The sequence below is a fragment of the Macaca mulatta genome, chromosome 2 (assembly GCF_049350105.2).
Source record: "Macaca mulatta isolate MMU2019108-1 chromosome 2, T2T-MMU8v2.0, whole genome shotgun sequence".
NCBI classification, from domain to species: Eukaryota; Metazoa; Chordata; class Mammalia; order Primates; family Cercopithecidae; genus Macaca; species Macaca mulatta.
The window spans coordinates 30,061,671-30,085,471 of record NC_133407.1 but is presented as its reverse complement, the minus strand read 5'-3'; the positions used below and the strand labels follow the sequence as shown (position 1 = coordinate 30,085,471).

The window sequence follows — 23,801 nt, the reverse complement described above, 5'->3', positions numbered from 1 at the left end:
TGGAGTCCAAGTCTTAGAACATTTGCTTGTAAGTCCGGAATGCCGCTGAGAAAGTTCACCAAGGAAGGGCGCAGAGGTCAAAGTTGCCAACCAGGACACTTTGAGAGAGGACCCTGTGGTTGACATTTGTTAGTGAAATTTGCAACACCCCAGTGGAGGCCAAGGCCAAAACCTTCAAGGAGATCCCTATGCCCCTTTCCCCTGTTGGTCTTCTGAGGTCATCCCAAGAGGAACCTGTGTTTCCCCGGTACGCACGTGGCACTCCCCGGACCTGCCACCTGCCTGCTTCGTCCTTCTCGTCGTGGTTTCCCAAACCCCAGTTCTGCCGCCCCAGGAGCCTTGGCACTGGAGCAATAGGAAAAGGCCACCGCGCTCGGGTCTGGAGAGCAGGAGGGAGACACGGTGTGGACTCCGAGGCTGCACCTGTGATGTCCCGGCCCCAGCTAGGAGGATGGCCCTTTCTTCTGCCTCTTGCCCAACTCCAAACCCACATTCACGCCAGCAGCCTCTCCCGGACCAGCCTCGCTACAGCCAGCGAGGGCTCGAAATGGGGAGTGCCGCCGCTTTCAAACTCCGGGCTCCAACTTGAGCGCCCCGGCGCCCGAGTAGCTCCCGGGATGCAGAAGTTGCCACAAACTTCCCAGGCCCCTCTTCGCCGATGCTTACAATCAGTCGCGCCGGCAGGGAGCGGAGGGAGGCGGAGATGGACCGGGAAAGGATGCTGAGCAGACTCGCGATCCGGTGGGGGAACATTAGCACTCCGGCAGCCCACTCCTCCAGGCACCTTACTGCCCGCCCGGCTCCAGAACGCACAGAGAGGCTCCCCCTTTCCCCATTTGCTTCCTTCGGTCTTTTCCACTCCCCTTTCCTCTTCTAAAAGGGGCCACACCGGTGACCTGAAGGAGTTTGTTCAGCCAGGGTCTGTTGGGCAGGTGTGGTGATGTGTCCACACCCAGACAGAGAACAAACGGCATCTTCAAGTGCCCTATCCCGATCGCTCTCCCCTACTTTACCAGCCCACCCGTCCGAGGTCCGACTGCGTGAGAAAAGGGGCTCAGAAGACCCTTGAAGCCCTTCGCCCACGAGAGGGGAGCCCAGCCGCCCCAACAGGGGACGCGGGGTGGGTGCTACAGAGAAGTTTGGTTTGATTCCGGAAAAAGAGAGACAGAGATAAAACAGTAAGAGTAACAAGGGGAAACGGGAGGCAAAAGAGCAGAACTCACTCAGGCATGGACGTTGGGGGCGGCGGTGGCTGTCGAGTGCGGGCCTGAAACCAGGAACGGCTCCCCGGGCGGGCGCGCCGGCGTCGGACTTCCGAGGCGGCGGCTTCTGCCTCTCCTGCCGCCGCCGCCGCCGCCGGAGCTGCGGCTGCCGCGGAAGTTAATTGCAACTTGACTTCAAGTTGTCCTCTTTCCCCATCCGAAGTGGGCGTTTAAAGGGGAGAGCGAGGCGAGGAGCGAGCGAGCGAGCGCGCGGGGCCGAGGGAAGGAAGGGAAGGAGGGGGAGGGAGGAGATGTTAACGGGCGGGGTGGGGGGGGAGAAGGGGGAGGGGGCGGCGGCGGGGGCGGGAGGGGGAAGGGGCCGGCGGGAGCTGCTCTCGGCTCGGCGGTCGCGGCGCCCGCAGTCTGGAGGCGCACCGGAGCGGCCGGAGCGCCCCCCGCGGGAGCCCGCAGCCACCCGGGACGCGCATCCAGCCGTGGCGCTTCGGGCCGGGCACGCTGCGCCCGGGGGCTCTGCAGACCCCGCGCAGCCGCCGCTTCGGAGCTTGTGCGGCGCGGGCTGGCCAGCGGGGCGGCCAGGGCCCGGCCCGCCTCCCTAGCGCCCGCCCGGCTTCTCCCCCTGGCGGTGGGAGCCTCGGCGGCCGCTGGCTACACTAGGCGCACTGAAGCCCGAGCTGAGCCGAGCCCGAGCCGCCGCCGCCGCCGCCGCCGCTGCTGCGCGCGGCTCCCGGGCTCCCTCCCAGCGCGCCGGCCGGGGTGTGGGGGGCGGCGGGCCGGAGGGGCGAGGGCGGGCGAGGGGGCGCGCACGGGGGTTGGCGCGGAAGACAGGACCCTCAGCCTCGAGGGGTAAGTGTGGGCGCTTGGGGGTGCGCTTGGGGTGCGCGGCGCCGTTCTCGTCGCCCGCCAACCCTGCCCCCTCACCTCTCCGGGGCCCCCACCACGCGCACCCCTCCTGTTGTCGCCTGCGGCTTCCTCTTGTTGTTCGTTGTTTGGCTGGGTTTTGGGGGGTGAGTAGAGGGGGTTACTGTAGTGTGTGTGCAGGCGGAGGAGGAAGTCAGGTGAGAGGCCTCGAAGCACCCCCACCCCAACCCAGCCTGCGTGGGGTGTATGCTTCCCCACTAGGGGCATGTGGGCCAATTTTTTTTTTTTTTTTCTCTGTCAATGTTCGGTCGAGACGATGTTTCCTAGAGGGCCTCCTTCACTTACAGCCTGGTCTGTCCATCTCCCTTCATGCCACCCTCGTCCCTCTTAGCCCCCTATCCAGGAGCCTTGCCCCCCAAGTGAGGAGCACGTGGCGGAAGGAGGAGCAGGCCCTCTCTTGAAGACCCCCACGCTGTGACCCAGCCCATTTGTTTAAATATTTATCCTCACGTCACCAGCTGTACTTTTCAGCCCACTGGAACAAGACGCCTAAGCAAGGTCCAGTTTCCTCAAAAAGCTGGGGGCAAAGCGGGAGAGATGAGGATTTTATTGACAGGGGACTTGGGAGAGAAGGGGTCAAGGAACCTTCCCAAGTGGAGACTGAAACTCAAAATATCTCTACAAAAAGACTAGGGTGACTGGAGGCTCAGGACCGCCGGCTTAGGAGAAACTGGAGCTCCATCAACTTTATTTCTCTCCCCCTGCCTCTCCTCCCCTCAGCTCTGAGGAAGCTAACAGGTCTTTTGTTTTGTATTGTGTAGCCTTTGGGAAATTTGCATTGAGTATGTCAACAGAAAATTACTACTGTTTACTCAAAGTTAAAGGGATTGCAGAAAGAGAAAACATAGTTTTTACTTTTCCTCCTCTTTGTACGCGTGTGTGTATTTGGCAAGAAGTGTAGTTAGGTTCATGGCATGAACTGCAAAACGTCAGGTTGTAACAATAAGGACTGTAGAGCTGCCTAGGTGTATTTTTAGAAGCCGCACTTTCTTGAATTCCCTTCACACAAGGCTTGCTCTCTCATTAAGTCCCCATAAATAATTTTATTGAGAGAGGAGGGAACTGTGGAAGCAGGAGGGAGATTGCTAAGATTTCCATCCTGCCAGCGCACAGCACTGTTTGCAGGGAAGTTCCTGGAAAGTGATTGTGGGCTGAGAATTCAGTTTTTCCTAAAAGCTCTGTTAGGTCCTGTTGTGTCAGATGGCTATGAATAAAGCACGCTGGGAAAATCCTGATATCCGTGCAGTCTTATTTTATCCTTTACACAGTGGTTGATTCGACTTTCAAGCCCTGGTAACAAACACATCAACTGTGCTGTATTTTTGTGTGGTTTTTCTAAATAAAGGAGAATACAGCATGTATTCATGCTGCTTTTCCCCCGTATCCATGGTTATTGAATTCCCTGGAATTTATTCATCTTTTTTCAGTTGATCATCAGTTTATGCTGAGACCATAATTCCAAACATATAGGAATTTTTTAAAATTATGAATTACGGTTCTTTTAGTGAACCAACCCTCCTTTTTAAAGACACAAGTGCCCACCACAACTCCTAGTTGTGTAAAGCAAAGCAAAAAGATATAAATGATTATAATGAGGAAAACATAGTAAAATGTTTTCCTTCTAGGATCACTTTCTGCCCCCACATGTCCCAGGAGACATTAAATCCTCCTGCCTTAATTTACCAAAATGCTGAATTTCCTAACCAGTAACAATATCTGTATCTGAGAAAGACATCAGGTTTGGAATGGAAAAAAATACATTCTCAGTATTTAATTACTGCATAACAGTAATTTATGGTAGCAGGCAGTTGATTTTCCAATTCTGAAAGCCTGATATGAAGCTGAACAGAAATTTGAAATTTTTAAAAAAGGTTTGTTTTGTTTTCTTTCTTGCACTCTTACATACTCATCTGCTTCCCCAAGTTATCAGCCAAGCCCCTATAACTGAAAGTATGATATGCTCCCCTGAGTTGAACCAAGAGACCATTTTGCTCCCCATTTTTTGAATTTGCTTTTTCCTCCAAGTAGTCTTGTATAGAGAGCTCATGGGCTCTATTAGAATACAGAATTATGTAATTCTGGGTGCAGTGCATTAAATAACAGTTTGATAAGCTCTTAAACGTTACACCTCCACATAGTAGGAATTTATTAAATATTAAGATGTTAATAAAATATTGTAGTTGGCCACAGATTTCATAGCACAAGGCTAAGACCCTTTTTCAGAAGAAAGGGGTATTTAATCTGGAAGTTATTTGGTTAGTTACTATGGTCTGAATGTTAGTGTTCCCCCAATATTAGGGTTCATGTGTTAGAACCTAATATCAAAAGTGATAGTATTGAGAAGTAGGGCCTTTGGGAAGTGATTAAGTCATGAAGGCTCCAACCCTCATGAGTGGGAGGAGTGCCTTTATAAGACAGGCTGAATCTAGCTACCTTGCCCCTTCCATTGTGTGAGGACACAGCAATAAAAGTGCCATCTGTGAAGCAAGGAGTGAGCCTTCACCAGACGCCGAATATGTTGGTGCTGTAATCTTGGACTCCCCAGCTTCCAGAACTGTGAGCAATAAATTTCTGTTGCTTATAAATTACCCAGTCCAAGATACTTTGTTATAGCACCTCGAATGAGCTAATGCAATAATATAGTTGTGCTACTAGATTTTTTTAGCAAGTCCAAATCTAACTTAAATGATTGAAAGACAAATCTGGAACATATCAAATGGCCAATAACAGTAGCTGGTATCAAAAGCTACACTGGTTATTTCCTTAAAAGAATAGACAATAAAATATTGCCTACTAAACATTAGAAGAAACATCAAGGGAAAGGATAAAACAGCATTGGCCTTGAAAGAACTTATTTGCTGGAAAAATGACATCAAAATGTGAAAAGACAATGGATCAGTTAGTGGTTTGAATTGAAGAAATACTTGAGGAAAATATATATGTGTATACACACACACACACACACACACACACACACACACACACACACACACACGTATGTATTTTTCTATTCTTTTAAGACCAGAGGAATTAGAGATCCTAAAGCTCTAGGTTGGAAGGTATTTTTAAAGTTAATTTGTTCCATCAAATCTTTAGAGGCCATTCAATGCAGACATTTTGGGTGTGAAGGGGAACTTACTACTTACCACCATTAAAGCAAGGATTTTTACCTATACATTACTTACCAGAGAGTAGAGTTCACTATATATTGTGCAAGTGAATGGATAATTTCAAAAGTATTTCATTCTATCTTTATATACTTTATTATGTTTTTACCTTATATTGTGCAGAATTAGTCTTCCTGAAACTTCCAACCATTAGTCTTCGTCCTGCCAGTGGCAGCCAAACAGAACAAATCTGTTTATCAGTCAAGATAGACGTTGTTGTACTGGAGTAACCATTCCAATTTTTTAGTGGCCTATAACAGCAAACGTTGTTTTCTTGGTTATGCTTTGAATCCATTGCAGTTTAGCTGGTCTGTTCCAAGTCTGTCACTCCAGATCCCTGGCTAATGGAATAGTCGCCATCTTGAATATTTCATGTTGTTATGGCAAAAATAAAGATCACTCTGGAGGGTTTCATGCTGACATTTAAATGCTATGGCCCAGAAATGACACACATCATATGGCCTCACAAAGAATTAACCAGGATTAGTTGTGTGGCTCCAAGGAATCATTACAAGGAGGTCAGATAGTGCAGCCTATCTTGTACCCAAGAGTAGACAGCTGTGGTGCACAATTGTGCGGACTATAATTCTGGTAGTAATCCTTGTCCATATGATAACCTGCCAGCTAAACAGTCTCTTCCTGCCACTTTATGGCCCAAGTCTTCCTTTTTTTAGGGCAAACACTGCCAGAGTAGCCACCAGCTTAGAGGGAAACATTGTTATTGGGGGAACCCACCCCCAGTATTTCAACATTGGTTCTTTCTATTTTTCCTAAGTGTTGGCCAGTCTTGAGAAATAAAGAGAAAGAGTACAAAGAGGAATTTTACAGCTGGGCTACCGGGGTGACATCACATATCAATAGGTCCGTGATGCCCACCTGAGCTGCAAAACTTGCAAGTTTTTATTAGGGATTTCAAAAGGGGAGGGAGTATATGAACAGGGAGTAGGTCACAAAGATCACATGCTTCAAAGGGCAAAAGGCAGAGCAAAGATCACATGCTTCTGAGGAAACAGGACCAAAGCAAAATCAGAAACTCCTGATAAGGGTCTATGTTCAGTGGTGCACGTATTGTCTTGATAAACATCTTAATAGAAAACAGGGTTCGAGAGCAGAGAACCTGTCTGACCTCATTTACCAGGGCTAGGATTTCCCAATCCTAGTAAGCCTGAGGGTACTGCAGGAGACCAGGGTGTATCTCAGTCCTTACCTCAACTGCATGGGACAGATACTCCCAGAGTGGCCATTTATAGACCTCCCCCAAGGAATGCAATTCTTTTCCTAGGGTCTTAATATTATATTCCTTGCTAGGAAAAGAATTTAGTGATATCTCTCCTACTTGCATGTCCGTTTATAGGCTCTCTGCAAGAAGAAAAATATGGCTCTTTTTGCCTGACCCCGCAGACAGTCAGACCTTATGGTTGTCTTCCCTTGTTCCCTGAAAATCGCTGTTATTCTGTTCTTTTTCAAGGTTCACTGATTTCATGTTGTTCAAACCCACGTTTTATAATCAATTTGTACAGTTTAACACAATAGTGGTCCTGAGGTGATGGACATTCTCAGCTTACACAGATAACAGGATTAAGAGATTAAAGACAGGCATAAGAATTTTAAAAGTATTGATTTGGGGAACTGATAAATGTCCATGAAATCTTCACAGTTTATGTTCAGAGATTGCAGTAAAGACAGGTGTAAGAAATTATAAAAATATTAATTTTGGGAACTTATATGTGTCCATAGTAAAATGAAAGCTTCACAATTTACATTCCTCTGGCACGGCTCCAGCTGGTCCCTCCGCTCAGGGTCCCTGACTTCCCGCAACACATTGTGTGACTTCTTTTACTCTCTACTGTCTCTTTGAATGCACCACTACAACCTCTTGTACCCTTAGAACCCCTAACAAAGTGTGGTTTGTTTTTATGTCACTCTTTTATATTTACTAATATTATATACATTCTGTTTTCTCAGGACTTATTTTCCTGGCAAGGGTATAATAAATAGGCATTTTAAACAACTGTTATCTGAAAATGTCGTGATCATTATCAAAATTTGAAATTTGGTCTTGAGTAGCTACTTCCCTTGCTGTGAACGTCAAATGTCTTATATGATCTTGTAACACAAATTTTAAAAATCCTTCATTCATTCATTCATCCTACTTTTGTTCATTCAGTAAATATTCATTTTTTTACCTAGTAGAAGCCAGGAACTCTTTTATGGACTGGGGATGTGGAGATGATTAAGAGTTCTCCTCTTCAAGAAACACATTTTCTGATTGGGCAGACAGAATAAGAAGTCATTATAATGCTAATAGAATCACAAAGTGTTATGTGAACACTTAGAAAGAAGCAAATAGCTAGCTGGCAGGATTTAGAAAAGTAAAGGAATTGACACTTAAACTAAGTCTTGAGGATAAGTGAGATTTCTCCAGGCAGAAAGAGGAGGTAGAGAGAGGATATTTCAAGCAGGGAGACTAAGACACTGAACATGACAAAGACACTGAACATGACAAAGCTTATTGTTTATGGAACTGTAAGGAATTCAGTGAGGCTGGCACATGGGGTCTTTGTAAAGGCTAAAAATTCTGAAGGGCCTTGCAGACATTCTCTAGAGTTTGGACATTATCCCATACATCAGGAATTGCAAACTCTTATGTCTACCTTGGGCCATGCATGGATGTACCTGACTAAAGCAGACCAAGTTAAGACCATAAGCAGTGGTGCGGCTATGGCAATGTGAAGAATATATCCTCTGTCCAAATGGGATAGTAAATGGCATTGATGCCAAATGTCAGATCTTCTGTTCTCCAAAGAAAAGCAGGAAATTTAGATTTATATGAAAAATTGAATATTAAATGTTGTCAATTTATCCATATTTTAAAGTACGCTGTTATTCCTTAAGCTAGTTTTGACCTGCAGACAAATTTTGTATAGCTTTTGCATGTGTATTTCTACTGAAGGTCAAAGTGTTTATATCCATTGGAGAACAGTAGCCACTCTTTATCTGCAAGTTATATATTCCAAGATCCCCAGTGGATACCTGAAACTGGATAGTACTGAACCCTATGTATACTGTTTTGTCCTATACATACATACCTGTGATGAAGTTTAATTTATAAATTAGGCACAGTAAGATGTTACTAACAATAGCTAATAATAAAATTGAATAGTTATGATACACTGTAATAAAAGAGACTATGGTCTCTCTCTCTCAAAGTTAACTTATTACACTGTATTCACCTATTTTCAGACTGCAGTTGACCTCAGGTAACTGAAACTCCAGAAGATAAACCTCAAATAAAGGAAGACTATTGTCTGTTTTATCTCAACCTATCCCATAGCCATGTGCCTAAGGACTGTCTTGAGGATATTTAATTTTTGTTATTTTTTAATTGAGTCCACTAATTGCTTACTCTTCCTAGCTGCTCTCTTGCTTTGATGCCAGACTTGCCTTCCACTCAGTAGTCAGAAATATGCAGCACTACCCCACACTTTCCTATAACCATTAAAATGTTAGAAATACTAGGTATCCTTTCATAACACATGCTGACCATTTTCTTGTAGATTTGGTCCCATGGATACATCCATATTCTTAAAAGTCATTCAATTCACTGGGCCATCAGGTCTTTAAGTTCTTGACAACTTGGCTCTACAGATTACAAATTTTATTTAATCTTCTTGACTAAAAGAAAGTCAGCGTTCTTGAGTTTTCTGTCTAACTTATAACCAACAAAAATCATCCATTTTATGTGTTCTGTGAGTTTTGAATATGAAGGGGCAGCATGAGCAAATTATACTTTACGTGAACTTTGGAGTAAATAAATACATCTAGGCAAAGCCACTTTAGGTGTCCAACTGTCTGGATTCTAATCCTGGTTTGATTAGTTGCTACCTATGTGACCTAGAGCAAATCTCCTAATTTCTTTATGCCTCAGTTTCCTCATCCATGTTACAGGGATGCTAACAGTTAGTAGATGGGGTTAGTAGATGCACAGTGCTTCAGAATAGAAAAATGAATTTACTAGGATGTCAGTGGGATATAAGTACTTACTCCTGGATGACATGATGTTGTGCTGGGGGTACACAAGCCAAAGGAGAATTATGGCTTCTATTTTTGGAATATTTATTTTTTACTTGAGGATTTTAGAAATTATTTTCTTATGGAAACAGTCACACATATAATGGAATTAACTGTAGCATTTTGCATGAATTTTAAAGAAAAACAAGAGTCTTAAAAGATCTTTCAGCCACTTGGGACTTTGGGGAAGAATGGGAACTGCATTTTCTTCCTTCTGCTGCGCTCTCTCCTTTATCAGGTTGGTGGAAATGCTTACGCTTACCAGACCATATACACTAGTTACATTTACCTCAAAACTGTGAAAGTACCTCCTGTTTTTATGTGCTATGAATGCTGCCCAAGTGTAGAATCTTTGCCATTTAAATGTTCAGATTTTAAACCAGAAATGTGTTGGGGTAAAGAAGAAAATTATTAGAGCATGACCTTAGGGAAATCAAGTCATAAAAAAGAAAATAGCTGAACTGAATTCTATTTCCCATTCTGTTACTAACCAGCTGGCTTATTAATGTCCATAAAGAGAGAGATTTTTGTCCTTTTCACTGATAATCCTCCACACCTTGAATAAATAGATAATGTTGAATGATCTTGGGAAAGACACTTTGTTAAAGTCTCAGTTTCCACAGCCACAAAACAAAGATGTGATCTTAAACTTAAACTTTAGTGTGTATGGAATTAAATAGAGTGTTTGTTTAAAATGCAGGTTCTTTGAGTCCATGCCCAGAAATTCAGATTTGGTAGAACCAGATGCTATTCAGCAATCCACATAGATTTGGGGCTTGGGTTGTAAGGAGCAAAAATCCAATTTAAAAAGGAAGGTTTTATTTTTTATTTTGCTTCATTTTTTGTCCCCCTCTCTTCCCCTCCCTGCACATAAATTGGAAAATACAATGCAAGGACTACTTAAGGCATATTTAGATCTAGCTGTTCAAATAATGTCATCAGCCATCTTTTGGTTACACTTTCTTCTCTTTTAACTTTATTCTTAGTCTGGTTTTTCCTTTAAGGAATTCATTTTTAAGAACTTCATTCTTAATCTGCCTTTTCTCCTAGCTTCCATTCTTCTAACATGAAACCCCAGCACAAAGAGTATTCCTTTTCCTTAATTTTCCAGCTAAAGAACTACGCCCAACTTGACTGTATTAGTTTATGTCAGGTGCCCAAACCTGCACTCATCACCATGGTCAGCACCTGTGATTCACTCCTCAGCAGCCTTGAGTCAAATGCCCACATTGGATTTGGGAGTACAGTCACTCTACTCAAACCATGTGGGCTTGGACGTGAAGGTGGGATGGTTCTCAAAGACAAATTGGAATTAATTTTTTTAGAAATAAGGAAAATGGATGTTTTTTAGCCAAAACTATAGATCTCCTACCACTACTGAGCATTTTTAAGATGTATTTAGAGATGAATGATCCAAAAATGTTACAAAAATATAACCAGTATTCTAAGACATTGAGACATTCAGCCCTCAAGGTGATAAAGCAGGGTCTGAGAAGGACCTAAGATGGTCACAGTCCCAGTGCCAGTTGCCTCACCTATTTACCTCAGTGTTTGGGGCAAATATTAAATATTTTCCACGTGTGTTATTGTATTAGTGCGTTTTCACGCTGCTATGAAGAACTACCTGAGACTGGGTAATTTATAAAGAACAGAGGTTTAATTGACTCACAGTTCCACATGTCTGGAGAGGCGTCAGGAAACTTAAAATCATGGCAGAAGTTGAAGGGAAAGCAAGACATGTCTTATGTGGCAGCACTAGAGAGAGAGAGAGAGAGAGAGAGCAAGAGAGCGAGCAAACAAGGAACCGTCACACACTTTTAAACCATCAGATATCATCAAATCTTGAGACAGCACTAGGAGGGTGGTGCTAAACCATTAAAATCACCCCCATGATCCAGTCACCTCCCACCATGTCCCACCTTCAACTCGTGGGGATTACAATTTGACATGAGATTTGGGTGGGGACACAGAGCAAAACCATATCAGCTATGAAGGTAATGTATGTGCAAGTGATCTGTGACTTATGCTATGGGAATCAGTGGATTTTGAGAATCAGTCAAAATCATTATTGTATGTTTGAAGTGACACTTTGAAGTCATCTCAGACATACAATAATATTACTACTCTAGGATCTTCATGAGATAATCTGGAAGTTGGTTGATGCAATTGAAAAGACAAAACCCTAGTACAAAACAAAATGGGACAAAGAAACAAGCAGGACCATCAATTGAATCTTCCCTTGATTTGGTTATCAGTTTGTGTTTATTTAATAATCTTGGACAAATGTATTCACCTAACGAATACAGCCCCAGCCTGGATCCCAGCACGCCTCGTTCCCATTAATGTTTGAAACATAAATGGATACACACTATACAGATAATGAAAAGGGGTAAGCAGGCAACAGTATGGAACAAAAAAATGAGTTGACTTAGTTATCAGGTAGGTCTTAGGTGTATTACATGTGAGTTCATGGAAGCAAATTCTGGTGAATGAATAACCCCCATTTTTATTGAGTGAAGAAGCTGCTACCATTTCCTTAAGCTCATTAATACAATTAATAAAAATAAAATGTCTACCTCTACCTCTTCATTTTAGTATTAAGTCATTAGTTTAGTTTCAGATGGCTTTTCCATACCCTCGCCCCACTGTTACCTTCACCAAAGTAATCCAATGTGCAGCAAGAAGTGTTTTCAACAAATAATGCTGGAATAAATAGATATCCACTTGGGAAACCACAACAACATTTATCCATATCATACCATATGCAAAATTCATTTGCAATCGATTATAGATCCAAGTATGAAGCTTTTATAGGGAAACATAAGGTAAGTTGTAGATAGACAAAAATTTCTTAGATGAGCCATAGAAAACAATAACCATAAAATAAAAAAATAGGTACATTACATGTTAAAATGTAAAACTCAGCACAGTGGCATGTGCCTATAGTCCCAGCTACTCAGGAGGCTGAGGCAGGAGGACCCCTTTAGCTCAGGAGTTCAAGTCAAGCCTGGGCATCATAGCAAGACCACGTTTCTATGATTAATTAAATTTAAAAGTTATGTTTAAAGAAAAGCAGAGTGAGAAGTGATGTCTGGAAATTCTTATTTAAACAAACATTACTTGTGCATTTAGTTCAAGTTTTTTGTTTGTTTTGTTTTATTGTTTTTGAGACGGCCCCACTCTTATCACCCAGGCTGCAGTGCAGTGATAGAAGCTGACTCTGTGAGCTTAAGCAAAGCACATTGGGAATTTTCATGCAATCCAAAATCAGGGATGCAATGGAACCTTAAGAATAGAAGAACTGGCCGGGCACAGTGGCTCATGCCTGTAATCTCAGCACTTTGAGAGGCTGAGGTGGGCGGATCATGAGGTCAGGAGATCGAGACCATCCCAGCCAACATGGTGAAACCCCATCTCTACTAAAAATACAAAACTCAGCTGGGCATGGTGGCACACACCTGTAGTCCCAGCTACTTGGGAGGCTGCGGCAGGAGAATCACTTGAACCTGGGAGGTGGAGGTTGCAGTGAGCCGAGATTGTGCCACTGCACTCCAGCCTGGGTGACAGTGAGACTCCATCTCAAAAAAAAAAAAAAAAAAAAAGGAATAGAGGAACTATTGAAGTGCTGTAGGGAACCAAGTCAGTTCTTTCTCTCCATATCTCATCTTTGTCTTCTTCCCCATAGTAGTCCAGCTCCCCGCCTCCTCAGTTCACACAGTGAATCATGGTTTCCAATTGTTCTTGAGCCATCTTCAGTCAATCCACCCTGAGAAAGGACCATCTTCCTGTCTTTCACAATTCTCAGGGAAGAGTCTGATTGGCCTGCTTGGGTCCAGTGACCACCCTTATTCCAATAAACTGTGACCAGAGGCAGGATGATGTTTAAAGAAACATAGCATGTTCTTTCATCTCTTGTAATGTGGAGTGAAAAGAAATTGCATCACAGTTGATGACCACTCTACATTTCCTCTTCATTAGATATGAGACAGAGTTCACAAAAATTTTGCATTTGGTCACAGTTTTTAATGGCAACAATTATTGTTGTGTTGGTTTTTTACTTCTCTGATTATCTAATATCAGCATCTCTTCTCTGCATGTCTACATATTGACTAATACATATTAAGGGCCATAAACAAAGATGGTTCATTGTAGAAATGGGCACATTTATTTATAAATTATTAGCCAAAATCTATTCAAATCCAGACATGATTTGTTCTAGTCTGGATATACAATAAAATTAATTTAAATAATTTTAATCAACTTCAAAAACAGCAAATTCCAAGACAATTAGGATAACTTTAAGAACTCATATTTATTGAGTTAACAGATGGTAAATTAAAAAACAATGAAGCTAATTTTTAAAATCATTCATTGAATTAAAAAATAGACTTATTTAACAAAACTGTTTTTAAGCTGCTTTTTTATCCTAATATGCATGTTTTAAGATTCCAATTTAGGGGACTCTAGAAAGACACAAAGTGAGTTTCAGTAGATGAACTCTCTTCTACTGAATTACTTTTTAAAAGCTTCAGAATCATCTGAAAAGAAAACTATCAACAATAAAAATATAAGAAATAAGACTTTTAGTTATTGGAAGGGATGGAGGGTTTGCTTCTTCAATTCCAGTTTGCTCGCTAACATGATCCTATGGTGTGTTAGTCTGTTTTCACACTGCTGATAAAGACATACCTGAGACTGGGCAATTTACAAAAGAGAGATGTAATTGAACTTACAGTTCCACGTGGCTAGGGAAGCCTCACAATTGTGGTAGAAGGCAATGAAGAGCAAGTCATGTCTTGCATGGATGGCAGCCAGCAAAGAGAGAGAACTTGTGCAGGGGAACTCCTCTTTTTTGTGAGACTTATTCACTATCATGAGAACAGCATGGGAAAGACTTGCCCCAGTGATTCAATTCCCTCCTACCAGGTTCCTCCCACAACATGTGAAAATTCGAGATGAGATTTGGGTGGGGACACAGCCAAACCCTATCATATGGTCTTCTGTGTTGCTGACCTTGAAGTATCTTGAGAGTTTCCTCTGCTAACAGAGTCAAAGTTGCTCCTGGCCAGAATTTTATTTCTGCATTTTAATGGTCAAACATAAAAAACTTCCCCTCTGATGGCTTCTTGAGCCTAGTGCATGAGTGACTTGAAGTATGTTAGCACCAAACAGGTATTTTTTCTTTGATCTTTTCTGTTTTCTCCTTTGTTTTTTAGTTGCAAGTGCCAGAAGCTGACTCTGTGAGCTTATAGGAAAAGGAGAATTTCATGGAAGCACATTGAAAGCATGGGTTCTTTTCCTTTTGGGTTCCCACTTCATGGGGTCTCCTTGCAGCTTTTGGAGGTGGAGCAATTAACATCTCCCAGTACGTGAAGTGTACCAGAAACTGTGGTTGTTTTCAAATGAGAGTTCAATCACTTCTACTTCCTGAGGATTTTATAGATGAAATTGGAGATAGCACCATTGATACATTAGGATACATCATTTGCATTTTACCAGTTATTATTAGTTTTAACATGATGGCACTTTTAGAACTAGAATTATCCATGTAGAAATGGAGTTATTCCATAAAAAAATAAAATGGGAATACGTTTATTTGAATGGCTAGTTGCTCAATTACTGTTATAGTTTTTACCATGGGCCGTCACAAACTGATGTAATTTATTTTATGGTCCTGGAAATTTCTTATCTAAGGACTGATCTTATTTTATGTAGTAGGTATTCCATTATTGATCAGTAATGTTTAGAATTGTATATACTTGTTTTTGTAGACCAATTCATTAGTTGTAATTTCAGTTAAAAAACATTTAGAGATATAGAAACACACTTACTGTTGAGATTGTAGTAATTATTTTATTGTTATGCATTTGAAACTCTTTGGCCCCTAGCCCCCTTGCCTCTGGAAATAATTGTTTTTATAATACCAATTTGATAATATGAATGTTCTTAGGAATGTAATTATAACAAGATAGTAGGAGAGACTATATTGTTTTTAATTAAACAAGAACAGATGAAAATAAGAATAGATCGTAACCAAATGAAAAAATGTACTAGATGAAAGTTCTGTTCTGCAGAAATAGAAATCAAAGATATAGAGGAAAAATTTCATAACTAGTCTAAACATCCAAGGAAATGAATAGAGTTAAATGGATAAAAGGTAATTAGATGACCAATTATGGAGCTCTAATTTAGAATGTGGGCTACTTAATGGCAATATACATCTTGTTGTTACCGAACCCCAGAGAGATAGCTTAACATATAGTATTTACTATTATTGTTAAATAAACATTCTTTTCTTGAATTTATAGATAAAATAGAGTGTTTTAAAAATAGAGCAGATGGATCAGAAGTAAAAACTTTAGTTATAATAAAAGAAAACTTTCCATATGTAACAACTACACTGACATTGTTGGGTTTCTTTTGAGCAAAATTAAGGAATACAAGACATAAATAAATAAATTTTTAAATTTCTGGGACAAAGAAAATGTCTTAAAGCACATGTGAAGGAAAAACATATATGCTTTTGTAGATTGCCTTCATCTTTCTTATATAGAACAAGAACTTTTTAAAGAACACAGGTAAATGTCCACATAATTTTAAGAGAAACAACTTTGAAGTATACTAGAAAGTCTGGTTGTTTCCTTATGAGAGTTCAATTACTTCTGCTTGCTGCCATTTTACAAATGGAATTGGAGATAACACCACTGATGCACTAGCTACGTCATTTTCATTGTACCAGCTAGTATTAGTTTTAACACGATGGTATATTTGGAACTACAGCTATTTATGTAGAAATGGAGTTGTTCCATAAAACGTTTTATGCCTACCCAATTATCAACTTATGCATAAAAGCAACAGAATAACAAAATCTTCCAGGTATCAGAGAATATAACAACCAAAAGTCTTTTCTGCAAAAGTTGCAGAGAAATATTGTCCAGATCACTGAGAGGTGAGATAGTATAAAAACTCAAGAATAAGAAATTCCAGTAAAAAAGATTAATACTAAGCATTGAAGGAAAAGACAAAATAAGTGAAATATAGTGAAATCAAAGTGAATTGGGAATTGATGCTGATAGCTAGATATTTTTTACTAAGGGAGCAATGTTTTCAGTAAAATAATCCTGGAGGGTTTTACATTTTTAAATAAAGCATCTATACCTAGTGATCACAATGTGGAAAGAGGAGAGGAAGGAAATAAAAGCATTAGAAGAAGCAGCATTGTTGCTTTATTTTCAAGTCATTAAATAAGAATGCATGTAAGTATAGTTGTAGACAATTTAGTGTTGGCACTAGTTGAATTGAAAGCAGGATATCTATTTTCTAAATAATTATCAAAGATAAAAAGACAAACATAGTCCATTCAAAAGACAAAATGGAAAGACAACAATAACGAACGATTTAAGAGAAGAAAGTTTAAGTTCAATCAAGCTTAAAAATTATGACAAGTATAAATGGCTTAAATTTTCTTATTCAAATGGAAAGATCCTTAGATTAAATTAAAATGAAAGTCTAATGATTTGATGGTGCTTAAAAAAGTCATACTTAAAGAAAAAGGACACAGAAATATTTTTTAATGGCAAAGTTTTTTCCAGCCTAACATGTTCACGTCCAAATCAAAAATACAATATGAATATCAAACAGGACAGAATTTTTGGCAAAAAAACTCCAAAACAGTAAACATGACAAAAGGGACTATTTTATACTTGTTACTAATGTCATTCTACTGAAGGAATAATAGTGCTGAAAGATTATGCATTAAATAACTTCAAATAAAAAATAATTTGTACGTTCTGTTTTAAAAATACAGTATTATTTACCACAACAAAATAATATACATCCAAGCAGTACAAAAGTTTGCAAATTTAGGAACTACACAACTGAAGTACTTTGTATCAGTAGGTTAAATAAGAAATAAATTATTAATAGGTTTTTTGAAAGCAGAAGAGAAAATTTACTATCTGTTCCTGATAAAATGGCGAAAATAGAAAAAATAAAATATTTTTCAACATAATAAATATTGTATCCTAATTATTAATATCAAAATTAGTTCAGAATACTAAAAATGTACATATTTATAACAAGATGGGATGGAAGTTGCTATAATGATTTTACCTTAATAGTATTATTTAATAGTATTTATAAAACTCTGATCAATGTAATAAAACATACCAAAGAAAGAAAAGCTACATAGAATGAAAAAAGAGATACAACATTATGTATTGAAAAAATATTTTTATAGTGTAAAACTCCAAAGTAGTCAATGAAAACCTAAATAATAATTAGTAAAATATTAAAACATACAAACATTAACATAAGTCAACAGTGTAAATGTCAGCAATCATTAACTCACACATAAACTTTTAAAAGAGATAAAAAACAAATTCATAGACTGGTTTCAAGTGTGAAGGATAACATTTTTATATTGTTAATTATTTCCCAAGTTTAATGGAAATATAATAACAATCTCCCTTTCATTTTTTACTTTTTGAGGTAGTGGTGAGAGGAATTTGATTTATTATAACTCTAGAAGAAAAAGTAGTCAAGAATAGCGAAGTACAATTTTTGAGAAAGAATAATGAGTGACTATTCTTATCAAATATTAAAATATAAAGTTATAATAATTAAAACCATACTGGCACCAAAATAAATATATTAATGAGGCAAAACATGTGGGCAAACAAATTATATATAAAAATGAAATATTTGGTAATGGCCGGACCACAAATTAAAGGAGAGGGAAAATGTTTTGTAATATATGGACTAACAGTTTGGAAAAAAATCAGCTTTTACACTCATTATATACATAAAATGCATTACCCAAACTCAAACCTTAGGAAGTCTAATGAGACTTTATTTTATAGGTTTAAAACATTGTAACAAAATTGCTAAGTGAACAGTAAAATAGACTTGATTGTATTAAACACTGGATTATGTTAAAACAACAGTGTAACAAGCAAACAGTCGCCTAGGTGCAATTGCAATTATTTGAACATAATAACAAAGGGTTGATATGATTATTTCACAAGAGCTCATACAAACTCATACCTAATATATGAGATAAGAATGAAATCACATTTCATAAAATATGAAATATAACTCATTTGCAAGCACATAAAAATCCAGCCTTAATAATAATCAAATGAATATACAATAGAATGAAAAAATGTGTTATATTTAGGCTTAATCATTTAAAAATTGATGTCAAGGACTTACACTTTCAGCTGTTACATTTAGATCAGCTCATCCTATAAGGACAAGTAGAACAATAGAAAAGTTGAATAAAACCTACCAAACATTTGTTGGCCGGGCGCGGTGGCTCAAGCCTGTAATCCCAGCACTTTGGGAGGCCGAGACGGGCGGATCACGAGGTCAGGAGATCGAGACCATCCTGGCCAACACGGTGAAACCCCGTCTCTACTAAAAAATACAAAAAACTAGCCGGGCGAGGCGGCGGGCGCCTGTAGTCCCAGCTACTTGGGAGGCTGAGGCAGGAGAATGGCGTAAACCCGGGAGGCGGAGCTTGCAGTGAGCTGAGATCCGGTCACTGCACTCTAGCCCGGGCGACAGAGCCAGACTCCGTCTCAAAAAACAAAAAACAAAAAACAAAAAAAAACAAAAAAAAACCTACCAAACATTTGTTTAAAAGCACTGGAGAGCTCCACAGTGGAGAGGGCTTGAGAGCAAAGAATTTAAGAGAGATCCTAACTGCCTGTCAGAAACTAAAGTAAAACATCACTTAAAGAAGAGATGATCTTCCAGAGGTCCAAATTATCTCTACAATTTTTCATACACAATGTCTGGCATTCAATAAAATTACCAGGCATACCAGAAGACAAGAAAAAATGACTGAAAACAGAGCTAGAGGAGATCCAGATATAGGAGTAATAAATTTTAAAATATCTATGATATCTTTTAAAAATTGTATAAGGAGATAGAAAATTTCAGCAGATTACTATTAACTGTGATAAAGAATCAAGTGGAAATTCCAGAACTGAAAAATTAACTGAAATTAAAAACTCAATAGGTGGGTATATGAGCAGATTAGAAATTGTTGAGGAACATACTTATGAGCAGTAGAAAGTTTGATGTTAATACCTAACAAAGTCAGAAAGGGTGTATTGGAAAATGATTTCTGTCATGTAACTGGTGGCATGTAAACCTATATACCACTTTTTGGAAATACTTTGACAATGTGAATTTATTATTTGAACAAAAATTATTTATGTCTTTTAACTCAGTAATCTTATCTCTGGGAATGTGCCATAGGATGTAAGTTTTTAAATGCACATGCCTCATGTATGAAGATACTCACTACAGACTTACTTATGATAGTAATAACTATCTACAGACAATGTTTAATACTTTATTTCAATTAATGCAGGTTAATCCTCACAACAATCTATGGTGCTAGTTAACATTACTATCCTCATTTTACAGATAAGAAAACGGAAACATTGAGAAGTCAAGTAACTTGCTCAAGATTATATAGCTAGTGCATAGAGAGGCAAGGATTTGAACCAGGCTGCGTGGCTCCACATGCACTTTAACCTGCTTTATTTAGGCTTTTGGAAGCAACCTAAATAGCTAACATTTGCTAAATAAGTGCAGTATACATGGTCTGAGTGATATTTTGCAGGTATTAAAAAATGAAAATTCTGAACCCTTTTAGCAACATGGCAAATACTTCTGATATGATGTATGCATATAAATATGATCAAAAGGAAATATCCCAAAAGGTTAATGACAGTTATGTGAGGTTAGTAGCACAATAGTTTCTTTTCTCATTTTCTCACATTTTTAGTAATGTGTGTTGGTTGCCTATATTAAAAAACAACTACGAAAAAGTAGTAGCATGTGTTGGATCAGAACATGGGCTCAGACTGCCTGTGTCATCTCTTATTAGATGTGTGACCAGGGACAAGTTATTGACCTTTTGTTTCTGAGTTTCTAAGTTATCCTGCAAAATGAAGATAATTGTAGTAACTACTTAATAACGTGATTGTAAGGATTAAATTATTTAGAACACTATTTGTTACTTGGAAAATATGCAAGCATAAGCTATTTTGTTGTTATTGTTATTTTACTACCAAAGCTTATTGTTTCAGAGTCCCTCGGTGACCAGGCAAAAAACAGTTCCCTCCAGCTGGTCCTCAGATGGGCACATCTATTAGTAAGTTTCATTTCTGTATGTGGATCTTTATTCATCCTTACTATGAATTCCCCAATAGTGAAGTTTCTAGGAACCTACCTGCCATTGGCTGAAGGGTTGCTTCTGAATTCTTTCCCAGAGGCAGTGACAAAAATCAAATATCTGATGTATTCTTTAACTTTCAGTAAGCTCAGGATCCCTGCTTGTGTCACATCTCTAAACATACATACATGCGTGATTGAAACTGTCTATTGAAAGCAATGTTACATTAACATTATCAATACTGAATTAGAGAAAATATCTATCAATGTCACCAATTCCACCTGTCTCTTGATGCATGACTTTTTACCTGACAGGGTAAATAACAATAGAAAGTTTTTTTTAAAAAAATAGAAGAGTTGTTATGAAGGGATTTTTCTGAATTAAGTGCCCCAGAGAGACTAGGATGTGCTTTAAAACTTTTTGTTCCACCTGGCAGATCCAAAAAAATTTGGAAGCTTTTGGTTGAACTCCCTCATTACTTGAAGTTGTTTCATTAACATTGAATATATATATCTGTTAGGTTACCAAGGCTTATGGTTAGCTATCTTAATGGCTAGTGATATAAGACCTTTGTAACAAACCCTACCAATGGAACTGACAGGATTTTACCAGGGAGGATATTGCAGTCCCTGTAAGAGGAAGGATACAAATTGGCATTTCATACATTTGTGAGAACAATCCCCTTTAATGTGTCTGTTTGGTTTTCATGATATTGCAGGCCTCTGCTCTTGTAAGAAGTTAGCTGCAGAACCCACATGTGAATCCTTGTAGGTGAGTCCACCATTTCACTAATACTGTCTGTGTTTTAATTGCCTCAATTAAGTCCATCTGACATTCATTGGCAAAGTCCTTTGGTTAAACTTCCTAATAATTCTCAGCTCTATCATATGGTAAATGTTTAACACATTGCTTTAATGTTTGAGTTTTTCATTTTTGCTGGAGTTATTATTCCTCTCAGGCTTATTCATGAATGCATTTCTGGATTTATGCCTCCCACGACCCATTCCAGGATTTACCCCAAACCTTCCACACTGTTTGCTAACAAAAGTTCTGTTATGACACAATAGTACTTATTAAGACAGATTTACCATTTAAGTCTCAGGACAGCATTTCACAACCATAAATAACTGGTTACATGAAGAACCAGAGTCTGGTAGTAGTGAAATTCATTTTCCTTCTTGAAAAAGTGGATCAAAGGATTCAACCAACAAGTGGTGAATCAATAAAAAGCAGTAAAATAGTGAGAAAAAATGTTACCAAAAGATCTCAAGATTACTGATGCGTATGAATTGCTTTTTTATATAGGAAAATACTGGATCATTTCTTATTATCATAGTATAATTAGAAGCAATTTCATGTGTTCATTTTGCCACATGAGTTTAAATGGAATTGGATTTGGTTCCCTCTCTAACATGAGTTCAGTGTCTGAACTTGGGCAAATTTCTAAACAATTCTGAGCTTCACTACGTCTGCTTGAAAATGAGAACAATTGTATTTATCTATTATTTGTCTATTAGGTTATGAGAGCAAAAATGTTGTAACATGAAACACCTGGCATCCAGCAAGCAATTAATGCTAGTCCTTCCCACCCCTATTTATGGAGGTAGAAAGAAAAAAGATAACAGACAGCTCTACTTTTATTTTTACATATATCCTTCATTGATTATCTTATGAGTAAATTTTAAAACAGGCAAAATTGCATCTCTTCATCCTTCATTTCTCAGTGCTTTATCAAATTTCTGCTATGAACTAAGAACTGAGTGCTATCGGAGACACAAAGGAGAGTCAGGTATTGTTCTGTTCTCAAGGACATTAGCATCTAGAAAGGGAGATATTTTTTAATGCCATTAGAGAGACAAAATAAAGCACTGTCCTAGTTTTAAGCAGTAAAAATCATTTTAACCGGGGTTACCAGGAAAGGTTTCATGGAATAGGTAGTGTTTGGGCTTTAAAGAATGGGTATAGTTTGGAAAGCAAGGAGAGAGGAAATACAATGAGTCATGACTGAAGCACAGTTGATCCTTGAACAATACAAGTTTGAACTGTGTGGGTCCACGTATAGTGGATTCTTGTCATCTAGAAGTGGATAAAAAATATGGTATTTGCTGGATGCAAAAAGCCATGTATAGCGAGGACCGACTTTTCCTCTACGTGGATTCAGCAGGGTCCACTTGAGTATACCAGGATTTTGGTATGCTGTGGGGTGGCCTGGAACCAATCCCCTGCGCATGCCAAGGGGAGGGACAACTGTAGTATAATTGAGAGAAAAACCATTGCCCCAGGATTGGAAAGACAGATTGGCATTACCTTGGATGAACCACTTCTCCCCTCTAGCCTTCAGCTTCTTCACTTGTGAGAGATGTAGAATAATCCCTGCCCTGTTGGTCTTTCAGGACTGTGGAGAAGATCAAATGGGAGCTTGGATGTGGAAGCTCTTTGGCAACCAAGAAACACTCTGCAAATGAAAAGGGTATCGTTTTTCCTTTTCTCCCTTGTACCATAAATTTCATGATGGCACTTAACAGAGCCAGTCATTTTGGTATTTAAAAAATGTTTGGTGAAATAATTAGTTATTGGTTGAATGAATGAATTTATAAGTGAGTAAATGAATTAAACAAAGGTATGGAGTAGGAAAGCACACAATATGAGCAGAGAATAAGGGGTTCTTTCTGGAAGCATGCACTAGAACTGGATGTTAGGGATGTGAATGTGGCTAGCTGGAATGGGTCTGTGGTTCTCACAAGGTGATCTGTTGACCAGCAGTGTCAATACCAGCGGTTAACTTGTTAGAAATGCAAAATAATTATGAATTTGAAACTCAGGGTGGGACCCAGCAATCTGTTTCTCTCTGGGTCATTCTGATGCATAGCAAAGTTTTGAGAACCATGACTTTGTATTAAAGTGAGGAGTTTGGAAATTATTTTTCTGTAAGTTCAGTGCTAATGAAGATTTTCAACTGTGGGTGGACATAATCACAGCTGTATTTCTAGGATGATAAGGCAGGAGATTGTACCTACAATATCTATGACTTCAGCATTAAAAGGACAATTAGAAGTACTGGAAAACACACTGTATTTGCCAAGCTCCAGAGATGAAGATTTTGCTTTTTCCTATTTCCAAATAATATCCCCATACTTACCTAAGAGATAAAGCAGAACAAGCATTGCTTCCAGGCACTGGGGGAACTCACTTGGTCTGCAGAGACCAGGCAGGATGAGAATGTTTATGTGA

At 39.2% G+C, this 23,801-nt stretch overlaps 2 protein-coding genes across 5 annotated transcripts in view; one reads left to right on the top strand and one right to left on the bottom strand.

Moving 5' to 3' along the window:
* The window catches only part of SATB1 (SATB homeobox 1), a 97,571-nt gene extending 95,687 nt beyond the window's left edge, over positions 1-1,884 (bottom strand). For all 4 annotated transcript variants that reach the window (XM_028843128.2, XM_077990165.1, XM_077990166.1 and 1 more), the window contains exon 1: positions 1,224-1,884. The gene's annotated coding sequence lies outside the window, so the exon portion shown is untranslated. The remainder of the gene's footprint in view (positions 1-1,223) is intronic.
* Positions 941-23,801, top strand: part of LOC106997133 (uncharacterized) — a 74,096-nt gene continuing 51,235 nt past the window's right edge. Inside the window, exons 1-5 of the mRNA XM_077994091.1 lie at positions 941-1,040; positions 1,403-2,066; positions 20,485-20,549; positions 21,289-21,341; positions 22,964-23,040. Coding sequence (XP_077850217.1) covers positions 941-1,040; positions 1,403-2,066; positions 20,485-20,497 — 777 coding nt within the window. The 3' untranslated portion in view covers positions 20,498-20,549; positions 21,289-21,341; positions 22,964-23,040. The remainder of the gene's footprint in view (positions 1,041-1,402; positions 2,067-20,484; positions 20,550-21,288; positions 21,342-22,963; positions 23,041-23,801) is intronic.